At 35.7% G+C, this 19,218-nt stretch overlaps 1 protein-coding gene across 1 annotated transcript in view; it reads right to left on the bottom strand.

The window, feature by feature from the left end:
- The window catches only part of LOC136034463 (liprin-beta-1-like), a 164,053-nt gene extending 146,814 nt beyond the window's left edge, over positions 1-17,239 (bottom strand). Inside the window, exons 1-2 of the mRNA XM_065715654.1 lie at positions 16,193-17,239; positions 4,113-4,277 (exon numbers count right to left, since the gene is read on the bottom strand). Coding sequence (XP_065571726.1) covers positions 4,113-4,277; positions 16,193-16,987 — 960 coding nt within the window. The 5' untranslated portion in view covers positions 16,988-17,239. The remainder of the gene's footprint in view (positions 1-4,112; positions 4,278-16,192) is intronic.
- Between the last annotated feature and the right edge of the window lie 1,979 nt (positions 17,240-19,218).

Below are 19,218 nucleotides of genomic sequence, written 5' to 3'. Positions count from 1 at the left end.
TAGGGCATAAGCTCTTACTTCCCAGTAAGCTTAAATGATTTACCAAACACCTTTGGCAGACGTTTAATAGAAATAATCTAAGGAACCCACCCACTTCAACCTATGCAAAAAGAATTCTGACTAGACAAGCGAAAGATAAAACCAGGACACTAACTCCTGCACCCGACTAATTTCAGTTTAGATCCGGCAATACATTCTGGAAGATGTTGGGATGAAAGAATCGGGGGTCCAATCCCTTAATCCTTCCACAAGAGGGTTTCGGACTGGGTGTGAGCCTTCCAAATGAAAACAAGAGCTAAGAGCTCATATGGCACTTGTGACGAGATCGAAAGAGCCAAGAGCCAAGAACTCATATTGCATGAGCTCTAGCAAAATTCTAAGAATCAATAGACTGCTTTAAAAGGAAAATCAGAGGCTTAAAGCCGCTCGGGATCTAAAATAAGAGCTCTGAGTCACGAAGTCCTTCTAAATATCAAAATTCATTGAGATCCAATCACCCACTCGTAAGTTAAAAATAAATCAATTTTTCTAATTTTTCCTCCCCCTTCAGCCCACCAGATGGTCGAATCGGGGAAAACGACTTTATCAAGTCAATTTGTGCAGCTCCCTGACACGCCTACCAATCTTCATCGTCTAGCACGTCCAGAAGCACCAAACCCGCCAAAGCACTGAACTCCAACACCTAACTCCACCAAAGAGAGTGGATCCGGTTAAGTCAATTACGTATCTACGACATTTATAAGCGTTTTCCAAGATTTCCAGTTTTCCCCTCCGACTCCCCCCAATGTCAAAAGATCTGGTCGGGGTTTGAAATTATTTTTAAGACAAGTTAAAGATATTTCATTTTTTCTAATTCTTCAAAATTAAACCACCCCCCAACTCCTTCGAAGAGAGCAGATCTGCTCCGGTTATGTCAATCACGTATCTAGGACTTGTGCTTATTTTCCCCATCAAGTTTCATCCCGATCCCTCAACTCTAAGCGTTTTCCGAGATTTTAGGTTCCCCCTCAATTCCCCCCAATGTCACCGGATCCAGTTGGGATTTAAAATAAGAGCTCTTAAATTAAAATTTAAGAGTTAAAAAGTTAAAAATACCTCAATTTTTTTTTAATTTTTCAGAATTAACCCTCCTCCCCCAACTCCCCCAAAGAGAACGGATCCGTTCCGGTTATTTCAATCACGCATCTAGGACTTGTGATTATTTTTACCACCAAGTTTCATCCCGATTCCTCCACTCTAAGCGTTTTCCAAGATTTTAGGTCCCCCCCCCCAACTCCCCCCAAAGTCATCGGATCCAGTCGGAATTTAAAAGAAGAGCTCTGAGACACGATATCCTTCCAAAAATCAAATTTCATTAAGATCCGATCACACCTTCGTAAGTTATAAATACCTCATTTTTTCTAAGTTTTCAGAATTAAACCCCCCCCCCAAGTCTTTCAAAGAGAGCGAATCCGCTCCGGTTATGTCAATCACGTATCTAGGACTTAGCTTATTTTTACCATAAAGTTTCATCCCGATCCCTCAACTTTAGTCGTTTTCCGAGATTTTAGGTCCCCTCCCTCAATTCCCCCAATGTCACCGGATCCAGTCAGGATTTAAAATAAGAGCTCTGAGACACGATTTTCTCCCAAACTTCAAATTTCATTAAGATCCGATCACTCCTTCGTAAGTTAAAAATACCTAATTTTTTCTAATTTTTCAGAATTAGCCCCCCCCCCCCAACTCCCCCAAACAGAGCAGATCCATTCCGGTTATGTCAATCACGTATCTAGGACTTCTGCTTATTTTTCACACCAAGTTTTATCGCGATACCTTCATTCTAAGCGTTTTCAAAGAATTAGGTTCCCCCCAACTCCCCCCAATTTCAGCAGATCTGGCAAAGATTTGATATAAGAGCTCTGAGACATGAGTTCCTTCTAAATATCAAATTTCATTAAGATCTGGTCACCCATTCTTAAGTTAAAAATACCTCAATTTTTCTGATTTTTCCGAATCACCCAGCTCGCTCAAAAAGAACAGATCCGTACCAATTATGTCAATACCGTATCCCTCCCCCAACTCCCCTCAATGTCACCGGATCCTGTCAGAATTTAAAAGAAGAGCTCTGAGACACGGTATCCTCCCAAAAATCAAATTTCAGTAAGATCCGATCACTCCTTCGTAAGTTAAAAATACCTCATTTTTTCTAATTTTTCAGAATTAACCCCTCCCCCCACTCCTTTAAAGAGAGCGGATCCAATCCGGTTATGTCAATCCCGTATCTAGGACTTGGCTTATTTTTACCGTCAAGTTTCATCCCGATCCCTCAGCTCTAAGCGTTCTCCGAGATTCCAGGTTCCCCCCCCCTCAATTCACCTCAATGTCACTGGATCCAGTCAGGATTTAAAATAAGAGCTCTGAGACACGATATTCTTCCAAACTTCAAATTTCATTAAGATCCAATCACTAGTTCGTAAGTTGAAGATACCTAATTTTTTCTAATTTTTAGAATTTACCCCCCCCACCCAACCCCCTCAAGCAGAGCAGATCCATTCCGGTTATGTCAATCACGTACCTACAACTTCTGCTTATTTTCCCCACTAAGTTTCATCCCAATCCCTCCATTCTAAGCGTTTCCCAAATTTTAGGTTCCCCCCCAACTCCCCCCAATTTCAGCGGATCTGGTCGGGATTTGAAATAAGAGCTATGAGACACGACATCCTTCCAAACATAAAATTTCATTTCATAAAATATAAGTTAATAAATAAAAAATAAGTTAAAAATACTTCATTTTTTCTATTTTTTTTCGAATTAACAGACCCCCCACTCCCCCCAGATGGTCAAATCGCGAAAATGACTATTTCTAATTTAATCTGGTCCAATCCCTGATACGCCTGCCAAATTTCATCGTCCTAGCTTGTCTGGAAGTTCCTAAAGTAGTAAAACCGGGACAGACAGACAGAATTTGCGATTGCTACACTTGATTAATACCAAGTGCCATAAAAACTGAACAATAACCCTTGCCCTACCTCACAGAGGTCAGATCGAGTAAGGATCCTAAAACGGTAAAAGAATCAACTAGTGATCATTTTTACCACATTTAACTGAAGCCCGGTAACACGTCCTGGTGGAAATTATGATTACAAAATTATTTCCCTGCCATTCCTTGGAGATAGGGTTGAGTCCTGACGTAAAAAGGTTCACTATAGGCACTAGCTCTTGCTCTCAACTAAGTTGGGCTGACTAAACCGCTTCTCGTAGACGTTTTCAACGACCAGAGTCGTGGACCCCTCACCATTCACAGATCGAATCTGGTATGGGCCCCTTGTAGGCTTAGTGGTGGCATTTATTCTTCATTCTCAATAAGTTTGGTTAAGACCCAACAACCCATCCTGGTAGGTACAGGAATTCAAAGAATCCTCCATCCCCCGAAGGTCGAACTGTGTACACTCATTCTAAAGCCATAACTAGGACACTGAAGTTAGTAACTCTAGAGGTTTCTGTTGAGTCAGAAAGCCCAAATATATGGATTCAATCGGATTTAGCCCAAATTTACCCTTAAAAGTAAATAGTTCTAAACTAGCGAAGATCAGTGGGTATATGTCAGGGTTAAACCGATGAATACCGAAGTACTTTATTATCATGTCACAGCTTATACTTGTTCAATTGGACAAATGTGTGTATATATAGCTGCTACCTATAATATATTTATGAGCTGAAAATAGATGGCAGGCAATGAGGATTCTCAGTCAGTTAAGACGCAAAGCAGAAAGAATTTGGTAAATCGCAAAATTTCATACATTATGAAAAAAAATCATGTCAACAGTGTTAGAAGAGAAAAATAAACGGAGTAGTACAATACAAAAATCTACCCATATTTTATGGAAAACCTGAGTGTATACCTTCTACAGGTATACATTAAATCGAAAAGGGATGAAGGACGAAAAAGGGAAAAGTTGAATAAGAAAGCCTCTAAGTCTTGTAATGGGTAGTAAGGTGTTATTAATAGAATTATAGCTTCATGCCGTAGCTTATTCTTCCTTGTAATAGTTATCAATAATACGACCGTGCTAAGTGAAAATTATAAACATAAATTTTTATTCCTAGCTTCCTGCTTTCAAGAATGCGCTGACTTTCGGAAACCACGTACACCGATTGACGCTTGCCAAGCATAGCAGAACTGTAGCAAGCGCTCCGCGGAGGATGCCACATGAGGCAGAACTGTGCAGCGAACGTGGCGCACCAAGATACACATCAGGTCGCGGAAAAGATTGACCCTCACCTTCTACAGGTATACACTAATTCGAAAAGGGATGAAGGAAGAAAAAGGGAAAAGATGAATAAGAAAGTCTCTAAGTCTCGTAAAGGGTGGTAAGGTGCTGGTAATAGGATTATAGTTGCACATTTTATGACTAAAAAGTACAAGGTAAGATCCCTTGTGGTATATATCCTTTTTGTGCAGACTGAATAAGACAGGAGCATTGGATTTTACACACAATTACACAAACCTTTAGGTACGATTCTAGGTAGAAATACGGAATTTTTACTAATAGACTTTATTGGCCAGGTTAGGACACATAGGAGCAAATGCCAATCATGTTCAATAGGAACAAGGAATTAGGCGAATTTGGAGTATGGAAGATGAATAACAATTATGTAGGTAAAATAACATAGCAATGATAAAGTGTATTAGGTCATAAAATGGCAGATAAATGGTTTTACATTGTGGATTAGAAGTCTTACCAATGGAAGAAAGCTGGCCGGACACTTTGATATATGGGATATATATCATTGACACTAAAATCAGATGCCCCATCATGCAGTCTTTAGATGTAAATACAAAAATTTACAAGGGTTTACGTTTTACCATGCAGCTAATACGTCGATAGAGTTCAGGATTGGATTCTAAGCAGTGTCCTAAGATGGAATGTGCGCTTGAGGGGCTATTAAAACTTGTCAAATCAGCAATTTCAAGCAAATATAGCTTAGTAATTACAAGTATGCATTTTTTCAAGTAATTGCTAGTAGTAAAAACAAACAAAAAATTCAGCAACTATGTCGGAAATGAAACTTCAAAACACAAAGTATATGGAAGAACAATATTTGCACGCGTTGGATTCATTTTTTAATTTGTTGCAACATGGCTACAAGAGTCACAGTTATTTTGCTTGACTTCTTTTGCCTGATCCAGACAGAGAAGGGGTCGATAAACTTTTGTATACTAATATTCTAAATTACCCACTATTCGTGGAAATTTGTCAAATAATAGAGTACATATTGATTTTACACAAAGCGATTGCGATTCAACTTCACTTTAGTTTAAAACCAGGAAATTGACAGCAATCCATCTATTAATCGAGAATACATCCTTGTTCCCATGAGCTTGGACATGAGGTCGAAAAACTTAGAAATAATAATAAGGAGAAGCATGGAATTACTTTCCATGCTGTTTAAGAAAGAACCGTGCGATCACCAGGATTTGAAAATTCGTTTCTTCACCGGTTGGTGTATATTCTCAACTTCATTGTGATTCTGAAACATTTTCCTGTATACAAGCTCGTTCTATACGGCGGGCTTTTCGCTATCTTAGAAAGTTGATGATTTAGCCAACAAAACTCTTGGAATGAATCTAGACCCAAAATTACTACCCAGGAAGGTTTCTTGAAGCATATACCTCCAACTTTTCTCTTCCAGGGTGCTGATCTGCTATAACTTCAAAAAAGTTTGAGTTATAGTAGTTAGGCTTTGAAGAATAAATGTACATGACATTTAGTATGTATAGAAAAATATTCCATCATTATATTGAAGTCGTAAAAGTACACAACCTTGTATTCATTTTTATATTACGAGTACATTATTCCTTCGAAACGAAAACATTTTTCGCTCAAGCCACCTATGCTGCAAAGTAGAAGTACAATATAGATGGCTCTCTTTAACTTCCATACTTCATATATTAGGAAGTTTATTCAGGAAAAAAAACTTTTCCTTTCCGCTAGGATCTTCCTGAAGAAGAGGACCCACTTTACAAATATTAACAGGAGACTAATATTTTTAGCCGTATTGTGAAAAACAAAGAAGATTTAATCGCAAAAATTTTAATTTTCTTTTTTTAAAGACTAAAGAAAAATACTAAGGGGAAAAATAAAATCATTTATTTCAACTGCGAAACTTACTGCATAAAATTTACTTTTTTTAGTTCAATAAAATATTTCAAAGGATACATCAAAGACCCCTCCCCTCCACTACAACGATTTTATCTATCATCCCTGGTCATATCGACTACTTGGCTCAAAATCACCCCTCCTAGTTTGAGCTATTTCATTCCTTGGTATACGTATAATCTGTCTTAATTGTTTTGCTTACAGTAGAAATTTATGTTTTTGCTAAAAATATAATTCCAAAGAAGAAATGCAGAATTGTCACTCTTGTTTACTTCACCATCTAAAAATTTAACCGGGAGACTTTGTAAACCAAATACGAAAGTAGGCCAACAAAATGAATATTTAGCGGGGAAATATTGATGAATTGAAAAGATTCTTAACTTATTTGAAGACCATCATTTATTTGAATTGTAAAATGTCTTCTTATTTTCTCGAATCTTGTCTTTTTGAAGATGGGCATGAGGTAACCCTGGTGGCTACTAATTACCACCTTATGAAAAGAGGATTTCGTATCATATCTTAGAAGAGTGTATTTGCGCACTATATAGAACAACTAGTTTTGCGTTTAACACTAATGGAACGTTTTCTTATTATGCTTCTATGAATATTTTATTAAGTGATTAAACCTTTATACAAGTATTTAACTACTAGTAGTCTGAGAACTAACACTGCTGAAAAGAAAAGTAGAATTAATGAAACTATAAAATGTCAAAATCAAAGTTTACAATCAAATATAAACAACAAACCAGTCTTCAAGTAGAATACAAAAACCTATTCAAATGTTCCTTCTAAAAGTTAAAGATTCCATAAGAAATAAGAACTTTTCGGTCATGAACTAGATTACAATTTGGTTGCAACAATAACTAAGAAGAATTCTGGACACTTAGTGAATTTGACAAGGTGTCGCTTTTTCTCCAAAATCATTTACACTAGGTGACGCATACCAAGCGTGGCGGAACTGTTCGGTAAGCGTGAGGTTCCGAAATATGCACCATGTAGCAGAAAGTCAGCGCCCTGATTTGGAAAATTTAAAAGAGGAAACTTGTTGATCAAATAATCATACAATTTGTTTAATCCCCCCCCCCTTATTATCTCAAAACTCCTTATCCACTCAAATGTGACATCTCGCCCCTTGTTTGAATGTTCACATAGAATCTATGAACATAGCAAGATCTTCAGTAAGAAGATTTTTTTTTTCATTGCTATGTCAAAAGGGAGAAATAATAATAATAGCAAAAGGCTTCATGGATTATTTCATGATTTTTGCCGAGGACAAAGGCAAATGTCCAAGCTTCTATGCCTGCATTCCATTGGGATATCACAACTTAATTATTGGTGAAGGGTATAGATACGCCTATTGGGCAAAGCTAATGGAGCCCTTTCTCTTTTCCTCAAAAAGTGATTTTGTTTGTAAAGACTTAATATATGAAAACGCTTAGTTAATAGTTTTCGGGAGGGAGGGGTTTAACTTCCCAAAAATTATTCTAGCGATCAGAAATCCCACGCATGGTGCCCATCACAACCGCCACAAATGAAGTTATTCCAATTCGGCTTACAAATTTTCGTTCTAGAATAACATTATATTTGAAATGCTTAGAAAGGCATTCCAATTTCTGTCTCCTTTAATTTGCCACACTGTATCTTGGCTTGTCAGCCAAGTTGCAAATCCGTTAGAGACCTGGTCTGGAGATGTCCAACAGAGCGATTATTTGATTATCAATACAGCTAGTTTGACACTCCTAAAATGAATTACCTGTCTTTTATTAGCTTCTGTGTTTATGTACAATTCTGAAAGCTATTCTACATCTAACAAAAAGCACTAAATTGTTTGTCTTTGATTTCCTTTTTTTACAGAACAATAGATTATCTGGAGAAGGTATAAATAGATTATTATTGAAGGAGTTTATAGCCAATATTTATAGAATTTCATTTATATGCTTATACTTGAGTGCAATCACAAATCCTACACGAAGGCAACTCAAATGTAAAATCTCCGTATGGAGAGGGGAGGGTGCAAACTTTAACATTATCATTTCTTAATTCTATACAAAAAGTCAGTTATGATATTTACAAAAACTTACTCTAACAACAAGCTTGTTATTACAACAAATATAAAATGAGAAAAACCGCATTTTTTTTTCAAAATTTATGAATTTGTTACACAGTGGATCCCTAAGGGGTAGGGATAGGGGTTCAGATTCCAACCCCCCAGTGCTTGCACTTTTGCCTTCCCTTTGACATCATGATTTCTACAAAATGCTTCAATAATGTTTTAGAGGCTCTTCTATCGACACGTGGGTGTAGAGAGGATTTTACTACAGAGATCCCAAGAGACAAGAGATACATAATACGTGGTCAACTAGACAAATGGTATTGTTAATCGATCAGTAAGTTTCGCAAAATAGATGTATACTTTGGAATATGAGATAACCCCAAGTTGGGCAATTCTTAGGGGTTGGCAGCACCCGAGGCAAAATTAACCAGCTACCTCCCCCATTTTTGTTAAAGCGAATGACTAGCACAATCATCTTTAAATGCATATTGGCCATTTTAGCTTACTCCTCCCCTTTTGAGGGCCCTGAACATAAGTCAATTGAGCCCTTAAGACTATGTTTCTAAACCTCCTTGTTTAAGAAGATTTGATTTCTTCAATGATAGCACAATGTCCCAGAGACGTCATGGATGTAGTGGTCATATAAAAAAAAATTCTCATAGATAGTAGGAAATACTGCAGTTTTGGAAGATGGGCCTCTCTGGCAGAAATTTGGGATTCAGAATGAATAAAATAATAAAAAAAAAGGAGGACAATAATACAATGTCGCTATGAAAAAGAACTGTCGTCGGATATTCATTGTAAGGATACAAGTTAGACAAGCTGATGACAAGTTTCCAGAAACCCCTCCTCCCATACCTTTGAATCAGATCACCACTAAACTTCTTTCAGTACGGATGTGAAAGTATAAAATTTTTCCAAAACAACGGCCCTTTCGGATATCAAATCATAGGCAAGCTCAAATCTCCACCGAAACTTTCCCCAATACAAACTTCGTTTTTCTTACCACTTATAAATTCTTAATGCCTTGGATGATATTGATTCCAGAAAATAAAAATAGTTACATTGTTCTGGATAATGAAATGTAATATTTTGTACGTGTTAATTTGTTTGTTGTTCAATTCAATGAGCAGTTTCATCCTAATTTAGATCTTAAAATAAATAAAACAAACTTATTTCATAACATTTATTCAATTCTGCTTATCATTATATTTCTATTATTTGTTGTTGTTATATCCGCAGCATATACTCGCAAGCTTTAGTTTTAGTGTTCCGTATATTAATTTTTATATTTTTGATTTAGACCTGTAATAAATTATTGTACTTTATGCAACTACTAATAAGAAACTTGTATATCCTAGGATCATCCTGAGCAATCAGCATTTTGATGTTTTAAGATGAGTAATAAACACCTCATCCTCCCACACGAGTAGTCTCGCTTAATAACTCATTAACATTTCAACGAATGAATAATATTAGAATCATCACCACGTCACGCCTCGGGTGTCGTTCCATTTAAAGAACCTGGAATAAAACGACAACTACATTCGTCTAATGTGCAGTCGTGTAGTAGATATCTAACAGAAAACTCGTGTCGAACGCATTGCATTCAATTTCAAAAATTATCATGTGTGAAAAACGAATTGTCCACATTACGTCTCTTAAATAGAGAAAAGAAAGTAAACATGGTTGTCAATTGCACTCAAGAAACAAAAAAAAAACTATTTATAGGAAATTTTGTTGGCCATGAGTATAAATAATGCATGGATAAATCCTTTTTTATAACCAAGTCTATTTTAGGCCAATAGGAAAAAAAAGAACGATTTGTAAGGAATTTTACGTTGAATATACAAATCTTTCTTAGATTTGAACAAATTTATGAAGTAACCCACTTTTACTTTTTTTAATGATTTTTTTTTTCAAATGGAAATATAAGAGGTGTTAAAACTTAAAATGGGTAGCAATATTCCAACATAAGTGAAGTTGACTCCCACCCTAACAAATTCTAATCAAAATCCTTTGATTTTTGAAAACTACTACTTTGAAAAAAAAACTGTTGTTTCCCCCAATAAGAAGGAGGCAGCTAACTTTCAGCACCTATATTGTATACTTATTCAAAATGTGTTTCTCCACATGAAGAGATTATAGAGGGTAAATCCCTTCTTCACATTGAGCTGAGCAACCTCTAATGGAAAATTCAAGTATATGGATCTGAAATGCACTACTGAGGCTTACAACCCACCTAAAACCCACAACAAGATCCAATCCCCCCTAGCAGTGGGTACACAACTTAGCAATACTGCATCACCTTTACTACCACAATCGACGCATAAAGACAAGCATTCACAAAAAACAGCGTTGATATAAAACAGATAGTCATACAAAGCTGAAGAAAGATTTATTCTGAATTTTAAGTTTGGTGCCTTTTTCAAAGGCAGTAATAGACCAGAGAACCCTGCTACGTCGCGAAGTGCCGTCGAGAATGACCTGAAACACGAGTCACTGGAGACGAAATGACAAGAGTGGTTCAAGCTGACAGAAGTCAGCTTGAAACAATTCAGACAAGAGCCTGCAAAATAATTCTTGGATCAAATTACAAAAACTACGAAGAAAGCTTGAGCGAACTCAGGCTCCCAACCCTGGATGAAAGGAGGCACGAAACACTGATGAAGTTTGGAGCTGACATCCTGAAGTCCCCAACGCACCGAGATATACTGCCTCAGTTTACTTCAGTGACTCACGCACACAAGACGAGAATGGCAACTTTTAAAGAGGGAAAAGAACTGTTAGAATGCCCGCCTACACACTCAACGACAAGATTTTTAAACTCCTTCGTTCCATACTTCGTGAAGCACTACAATGACAATATCCTCAAATCGAAGTGATAGCTCATCATGTGTGTTCTTTATGTTGCGTCTTTTTGCCTTTTTCTATTTTCTTTTTTTTTTGTTTGACGATACCCATGTTATTGCATTGTGATAACGGGAAAGAATAAAGATTATTATTATTATTATTAAAAACAGAGGCTTCACAGATTTATTTTGATGAAAGGGCGAACATCTTGTAGATAGTTGAAAATAAAGCAGTACACAGAATGACGAATCTGTATGGTTGAAAGACTTAAAATGAGACCCCTGGGTCCGAATCCCCCACCCAAAATATGGAAATATAGGCATGTTGACTTTTGACTCGTAATAATTCTGGGTGTATTTAGGAAATAGCATAAATGACGGAATGAAAACCAAAGATTAAAAACCAATCAATAGAATCGGAGCATGACAATTCTAAAAAAAAAAAATCTTAAATACATATTCTACTTGATTTAAAGGACGTAGGTTTGTAGCAACTAGGGAAACGAGTCGACCGATCGAGAATCAAAATCCCTAGAGCCCATTTAAAGGGGCAAACAAAGCGAAAAGTAATCTGGCTCCTTCAGCACCCTAAACGTCCTCTGGCAATTCCATAATCCGATATGATTATGGGTCAAAACTTTAAGACACTTAGAAAGATAGAAAGATTCAGAAGTGTGCCTACGCAGGTGAGACGATACATGTTTTTCCAGAGACAAGGGGTCAAAATTATTAAAAGGACCCACATAAAACAATGGTTTCATAGACAAACTTTAAGGCGGGACGCACTCTCAAGGAATCTTCCTATACCTCCCATGTTAAACATTTGGAGTTTGCCTGACATTCCTAAATTAGTGATTTCGGCGGTTTTATGTCAATATAAAATAAAAAAAATCGGTGAATATTTTGATCTAATCAAATCTTAAAGCCTACAATAATTTTTTTTTATAATTCCAAAATAATTATAAAACCCGTTTCGGGTTTGCATTCTAGATTGCTATACTCGACACTGTTGTTGTGGGGTATAAAAAAATACAGCAAAATATTTTCTATTCAACAATAAGAAACTTATTTCTATTATATATACTTCCTGGCTGCAGTCCCTTCAAATACTTTAAATATTTGTGTTCCGAAGTCAAAAATTCCCCTCAAAAAACTAGATCCAGCTGTAATCGGAGCGTATGAGAATGCATAAAGTAAACCAAGGGACTAACCACTCGGATTGTTCAGGAGCGATTCAGTCAAGTATTACTTAGTTTTAACCTGTTTAAACAGAGTCTAGAGAATAAGTAGCATGCAGACATCAAACTGCTCGTTAAGAAATTTATATATATATATATATATATATATATATATATATATATATATATATATATATATATATATATATATATATATATATATATATATATATATATATATTATATATATATATATATATATATATGTATATATATAAAATTATATTATATAAATGATTACTAGAAGAATTGCTAAGGATAACCTGCACCCAATCATAAGTTTGAGTGAGAAACCCCCTTAAGTTCGACTTCCTTATGTTTGTTTAGTTGAAGCGACGAAGAAAACTGATACCTTTGTATTTGACCGATCTGCCGCTTAAGAAAAAGAATTGACTAGCGAGTTAAATTCTTGGACTTTGGCTGGGCCTTAATAGGCCGGTGGGCATGTTAGACCTTGTTGAAATCTGAGTCATACAAGAGTTTTTCAATGTGACCAGAGTGAGGCCCTCTTCCTTTTCAGCTTCCCAGCTCCTAAATTTTCAAATAAAAGCCTGCTGATCCTCTTTTGACTTATGAGTGTATGAAAATTATTCAGAGAATGATTCAAATGCTTCGATGTTAATTATCATAGATTGAGAAGATCACATCAAGACAAGGGAAAATCGAAATACATTATGTGGGCTACATATTCCAAAAATAGAGTTTGATTCGCCAAAAATGGTACTCAAAGGTCTCTGAGCTTGCTAACTCCAAATCTGATATAAAGCATGCAAGAATTTTCAATCTATATGATTAAAAAAGTGAAAGGGGTACTCTTCGTCCCATTCCCCATGCCACTCCCTCCATTTCCCCTGATTCCCTTAAACAATAATATACATCCCTTTTCGACTCATGGTCAATCTAGGATTAATTAGGAGATGTTCTTAGATGACTACACTGTAAGTCATTAAATCGGTAAGTCAGCAATATGAACTCCCAAGACTGAAATGTACTACCTACATATTTATGACATATATATTTCGTTACAAATATAAAATTATTAATGAAATAAACAAGGCTAAAGTCCAAATCTATTAAGTACATATTTCCCAAATATTACTGATCCTCTCCACAATTGGTATTAAAGGACTTATGATCGATTGTGATAAATATTATGTCGATTATAAATCTGATACTGGTATTCCAATATAGAAGTCCAAAATAATTGTGTAGGCTATCGTTCAAAACATGCTCCCACCCGGTCCGCTACTGACTCCATTTTTACTATTGATTAAATAAAAAAACAAGTTTTTTGAAATGAAAGTAAGGAGCGACATTAAAACTTAAAACGAACAGAATTACTCCGTATATGAAAAGGGCTTTTCCTCCTCGACACCCCGCTCTTTACGCTAAAGTTTTTTATTGTTTTAAAAAGTAGAGTTGCGAGAAAGAATCAAACTTTAGCGCGAGGAGCGGGGTGTCGAGGAGGAAAAGCCCCTTTCATATACGGAGTAATTTCTGTTCGTATTAAGTTTTAATGTCGCTCCTTACTTTCATTTCAAAAAACTTGTTTTTTTTATTTAATTTCTGAAAGTTTCTGAATTAATGCATGTCTGATTTTGGCTCTCCGTACATAAATTATTAAAATGAAATTTGCATGTTAATTCTTTTTTTTGCTAAATGGCTTTCTCTTAGTTTTGATCAGACGATTTTGAGAAATAAGGGGTGGGGAAGGAGGCCTAGTTGCCCTCCAATTTTTCGGTTACTTAAAAAGGCAACTGGAACTTTTAATTTTTAACGAACGTTTTTATTAGTAAAAAATATACGTAACTTTAGAATTAACTTACGTAACAAACTTTTATATTCTTGTATTTTTGATTATATATATGAGGGGGTTTGTCCCCTCAGTAATACCTCGCTCTTCACACTAAATCTTAAGTTTTGTCCCAATTCTTTAAGAATAACCCCTGAATCAGAAAGGCCGTAGAATAAATAGTTGAAATTACTAAAAATAATTTAGTATGAAGAGCGAAGTATTTATCTCCTTCTAAATACCTCGCTCTTTATGCTAAAGTATTTTTAAAACCCCTCATATGCGTAATAATCTCTGTACGTTTTAAGTTTTAATGCTTCTCCTTACTTTCAATTGAAAAAACTGTTTCATGTTTATATTTTCATTGTTGTTTTTTTAATAGCAATGCTAGAAAATCCTGCGCCCTTTTCATTGAATTTCTCTTCCCCCATGAAATATTCCTCCAAGGAAAGATCCTCCAATATAGCCCCCTCCCCTGAAACCCACACCCAAACAAAAAAATCCCCCTGAAAATGTCGGTACACTTCCCAATAACCATTACTGTATGTAAACATTGGTCAAAGTTAGTAACTTGCAGCCCCTCCTCCAGGGACTGTGGGGGGTAAGTCATCCCCAAAGACATAGTTATTATGGTTTTCGACTATGCGGAACAAAATGGCTATCTCAAAATTTTGATCCGTTGACTTTGGGAAAAAAATGAGCGTCGGAGGGGGCCTAGGTGCCCTCCAATTTTTTCGATAACTTAAAAAGGGCATTAGAACTTTTCATTTCCTTCAGAATGAGCCCTCTTGCAACACTCTAGGACCACTTGGTCGATACGATGACCCCTGGGGAAAAAAAAACAAAGAAATAAACACGCATCCGTGATTTGTCTTCTAGCAAAAAAAAAAATACGAAATCCCACTTTTTTGTAGATTGGACCTTGAAATTTTTTCTACAGGGTTCTCTGATACGCTGAATGCGATGTTGTGATTTTCGTTGCGATCCTATGACTATTAGGGGATGTTTCCCCCTATTTTCCAAAATAAGGCAAATTTTCTCAGGCTCGTAACTTTTGATGACAAAGACCAAATTTGGTGAAACTTAGATATTTGAAATCAGCATAAAAATCCAATTCTTTTGATATATCTTTTAGCATCGAAATCCGTTTTTTAGAGTTTCGTTTACTATTGAGCCGTTTACTATTTACTATTGAGTTCGTTACCACGAACTGTTTGATCAAGATTAAATGCTATTATTGATAACACTTATTAGCCAACTAGTAAACTTATTACAACTACTAATATTCAGAAAAAAACTCTGGCAATTAAAAACGAACAAGAACTGAAAATAAAAACTGAATAAAATTCCGAGGCTTAGAGACAGTTCTGAAGGAAAGCCCACAAAACCCATGTTTGATTATATAGCATAAAATAATTTTGTATTTCCTCCCAAATCACTATTTAAAAGATATTGGAGTCACTGATTAAAAATATGAGGTATTAAATACAATATAAGCGCCTCAACGCAAAGTAAAGTATTTAACATACATATTTCATAAATGGCTTCTAATATTAACCGAGTTTGTCGAAGTTAAACGACATTTGTGAAAAATGCACTTTGCTTTTGGACCATGTTCTAATTTCAGCTCTAGCCTTCTAACCAGCAATTCAGAAATTGTCAGCTGTGATTCAGAAACAAGAAAGATGTGTGCTGCACATTGGGTTTTGTCTCGTCAGGATCAAATTATTACTCTAGTTTCACGTTTAAAACTATGTCCTTGGAAAACCCTTAAATTTCAATTAAACGAATTTTATTATTGATCTATTTTTATTTATCATTATTTATCTATTTTGTAACCTGTCACAACCAAAAAAGGAAGAACAGGGAGTACAACATAATACAAAAAAAAAACAGAAAAAAAGGACAATACAGGACAAATACTTAAAGAAACTACATGGTGAGTTATGACATGATGAGTTATGTGGGTAGGGAGTAGAGTAGGAAACTGGAAGCCCATGTCGTCAATAATGTAAGACATCCCCTCAAATCAATATTACTATTAAGTTCTTCAAATAATGCCATCAACATTGTAACAATAAACTATGGTACAAAAGAGTCTAGGAATAGCGTCTTACCTTTCTCTCCCATTCCTGCATGCTAGCACAGCTCATTGTTTTTTCGTTTAGAAATGCAAGGGCCCTTGCAGTCAAATTACGTTCAGCTTTAGCACCATTATCTGCAATCTGCTTAAGTTGCTCATACAGTGAGTCAAGACTAGGGACTTTACTGCTTTTGTCTAATTTATTCTCGATGGGGCTTGATGTTCTAGCCATACTTAATCCAAAACCATCGCTTAAATAACCATCTCCGCCATCACTATCCAATGTTTTAGACCGAGTTACAGGCATCTTTTGAGTTCGAGTCGGTCGTGGTGGCTTGCCAGCAATACTGCTTTGAACCGTCTTCTTATTAAGGTTTCTACTCGAAGGACTTGGACTCCTCTGAACTAAAGATCTTTGAAACTGTGGGGACCCCGGAGGTGAAGGCGTGGGAGAGTTACAAACAAGAGGAACATGTCTATGCTGACCCGCAAGTTTATCCATACTACAAGACTTGAAGTTTAATGTAGACCCAGGACTGGGAGTGGCTCGGCAGAAATGATGTCCCCAGCTATCGACAGGATGACCTACATAAGCAGTAGGCTGAATGGGGATATACCCAGGTGAGTAGTAGTTCTGATACTGCCACGACTGACCAGCATAGGGAGGAGCTGGTATAAAGGGCCACATTCCTCCAGCTAAATGTGGAGGATACTGAGGATAATCAGTGTCATTTTTATTTAAGTTGTTCGAACTTCTGCTAGAAAACATGTCATTATCACTTTGTTCGTTTACATTCTCAGAGCTTCTAGTCAGATGATTTCGACTCATTATTCGAACTTAACGCTTCCCTTTCCTTAGTCAATATCACTTAAAACTTAACAAATCCGGAACTGTCACTATTCACAATCAAAACGGAACTGAAAATTACTACCCACATTTTCTAAAGGTTTGTGCAAGCAAGAAGAAAACAAATATCAACAAAACATCCTTAAATAAACAGCCAAAGTCAATAAAGTGTTTAATTTTTCCTTTGGATTATATGCAAATGTATGTGAACAAAGCTGTCTTGAAGTGTTCAACAAATCTTGAAAATTCAACAATTATTCAGAATTTGAGGTCTTACAGCTTTTTTGTTTAATTAAATGACAGAAAAAACTTATTAAATCAAGAATTTAAAACATTTAGAAGCTGTTTAAAAAAAAATCAGTTTCTTATATTAATAAGACAAAATAACAATTTGCGGTGAGCAAGATAGCCTATCTTACTTCAAAAATCACATCATCTTCTTCGATTGATAGTCTAGTCTAAAATGTCTAGTTTTAGTGCAATTTATCCTTTAGTGCTCCTCAAAATTTAAATCTTTTTTTGAATGATTCTCCAATAACTCGTGGTTACATTTTGTATTAATGGCAATTCTGAAACCAAATCTGAAACCGCGGCAAATTTCTTTGTGTCGCTTTCTAAGACAGAAATTTTCTTTTTTGTTTTAGTATAGGCCTTTTTTAACAACATAGTGTTTTTTTTTTACATTCCAAGTATCCCCCCTTCACAATTCTGTTGTTACTAATCATGTCATTAAAAAAATCACAATATTCAACCAATAAAGTGCAAAATTGAAAAAAAAATCTAAAAAAGGACAAAATAAATTTTAGAGCATTGTTTCTTTTAGAACAAGACCATCATCGTCAGAATTTGTAGATGCAAAGTCACTGAATATATTCTCAAAAATAACTATACATTTTTCTTATTATAGAGGATTTAATTCTTTGACTACACTGGACTTTGTTACAAAACTGACAATTTACTTTTAAAGTGAAGGATCGCTGCTTATGTATTCCGTTTGAAGGATTTTTTTTTGTATAAGGAGTTTTCTGTTTTATCATTTTTTTTTTTACAATGTTTAATAAGAAATCCAAGAAAAATCTCTGTTTCTCCAATCACTTCAGAAGCTCAACAGTTTTCTGTAAAACGTTTAACCTTGCTTAAACTTAATTCACAAACCTTTAAATTCTTAATATAAGTTCGCACTTTTCAATTTACGCTAATCACAAGACCCCCACTTTTGATAACTTAGTCGCTCTGGAGAGATGTCCCATCACTCTCATTAGAAATGACACACTGGAATCAGGTAGGGGAGAGAGAAGAGTTTCCACCGGGAACCCTAAAGTTTCTTCACTTCAGAACCATGTAGATAAATATTTGAAAGGTGGCCAAGACATCGGACTCCTTTTATTTTGAACCTTGTAAAAACTATTAGATTTTTTTTTTTTACAATAATAGTAGTAATTTATATAGAAACTCTATACAGTATGCGGAAAGAGGAGCGTAAAAGTGAAAAGAAAAACGAAAAGGAAACTGTCAAGGGAGAGACACACAGACTGGCGGTCTGTCACCCAACGCCATATCCAAGGGAGTTAGGGGGATTGAGCTCCACCGAAATGTTTGTCCGACTCGTAAAAACGTAACAAAAATGAAACAAATTGTAACATTTTTTTTATCCCTCTGGACCCATGTTAGGTCTATCCAAGCCTGAAACCGACACTTTCTAAAATTTATGTTTGGTTATTTCAAATTATAACGTTTCTGGGGCAGTACCCCATTTTGGTCAGTGTTGCCAGGCTGAACCGGGAGAATAAATGAGCAAAATTAATTGGTTAAATTTGACAACACTTCTTCGTTCGGAAAAATCCAAACATTAACAATATGTTTACTCCTAAATACAATTACACCTTCAAAGGAAAGCTAGGCCTCCTTAAGCTGTTTGGTGTCATATGTTTTTAACTTATTTTTACTGATTTTTTCAGCCTGATTTATTTTTCAACCTTTCACGTCATTAAATGCAAGTCAGCGATGTCTGAACTGTATGAATCAGATCTACTGCAATGAGTATTTTTGCCAGTGGCGTCAATTCACCAAAACTTAGAAGGAGGGATGTATTTTTTACAAACTTGGGGGGATGGGGCAAATTTTAAGTTATTTTAATTTTTTCAAAAAGAAATAGAAAAAAAAAGAGTTTTTCAACGAAAATATCCACCCCATTTACCAAACAGCGCGGGGAA

The sequence above is a fragment of the Artemia franciscana genome, chromosome 2 (genome assembly GCF_032884065.1).
Source record: "Artemia franciscana chromosome 2, ASM3288406v1, whole genome shotgun sequence".
NCBI classification, from domain to species: domain Eukaryota; kingdom Metazoa; phylum Arthropoda; class Branchiopoda; order Anostraca; family Artemiidae; genus Artemia; species Artemia franciscana.
Note: the sequence above shows the minus strand (reverse complement) of the source record. Positions and strands in the feature narration are given on the sequence as shown.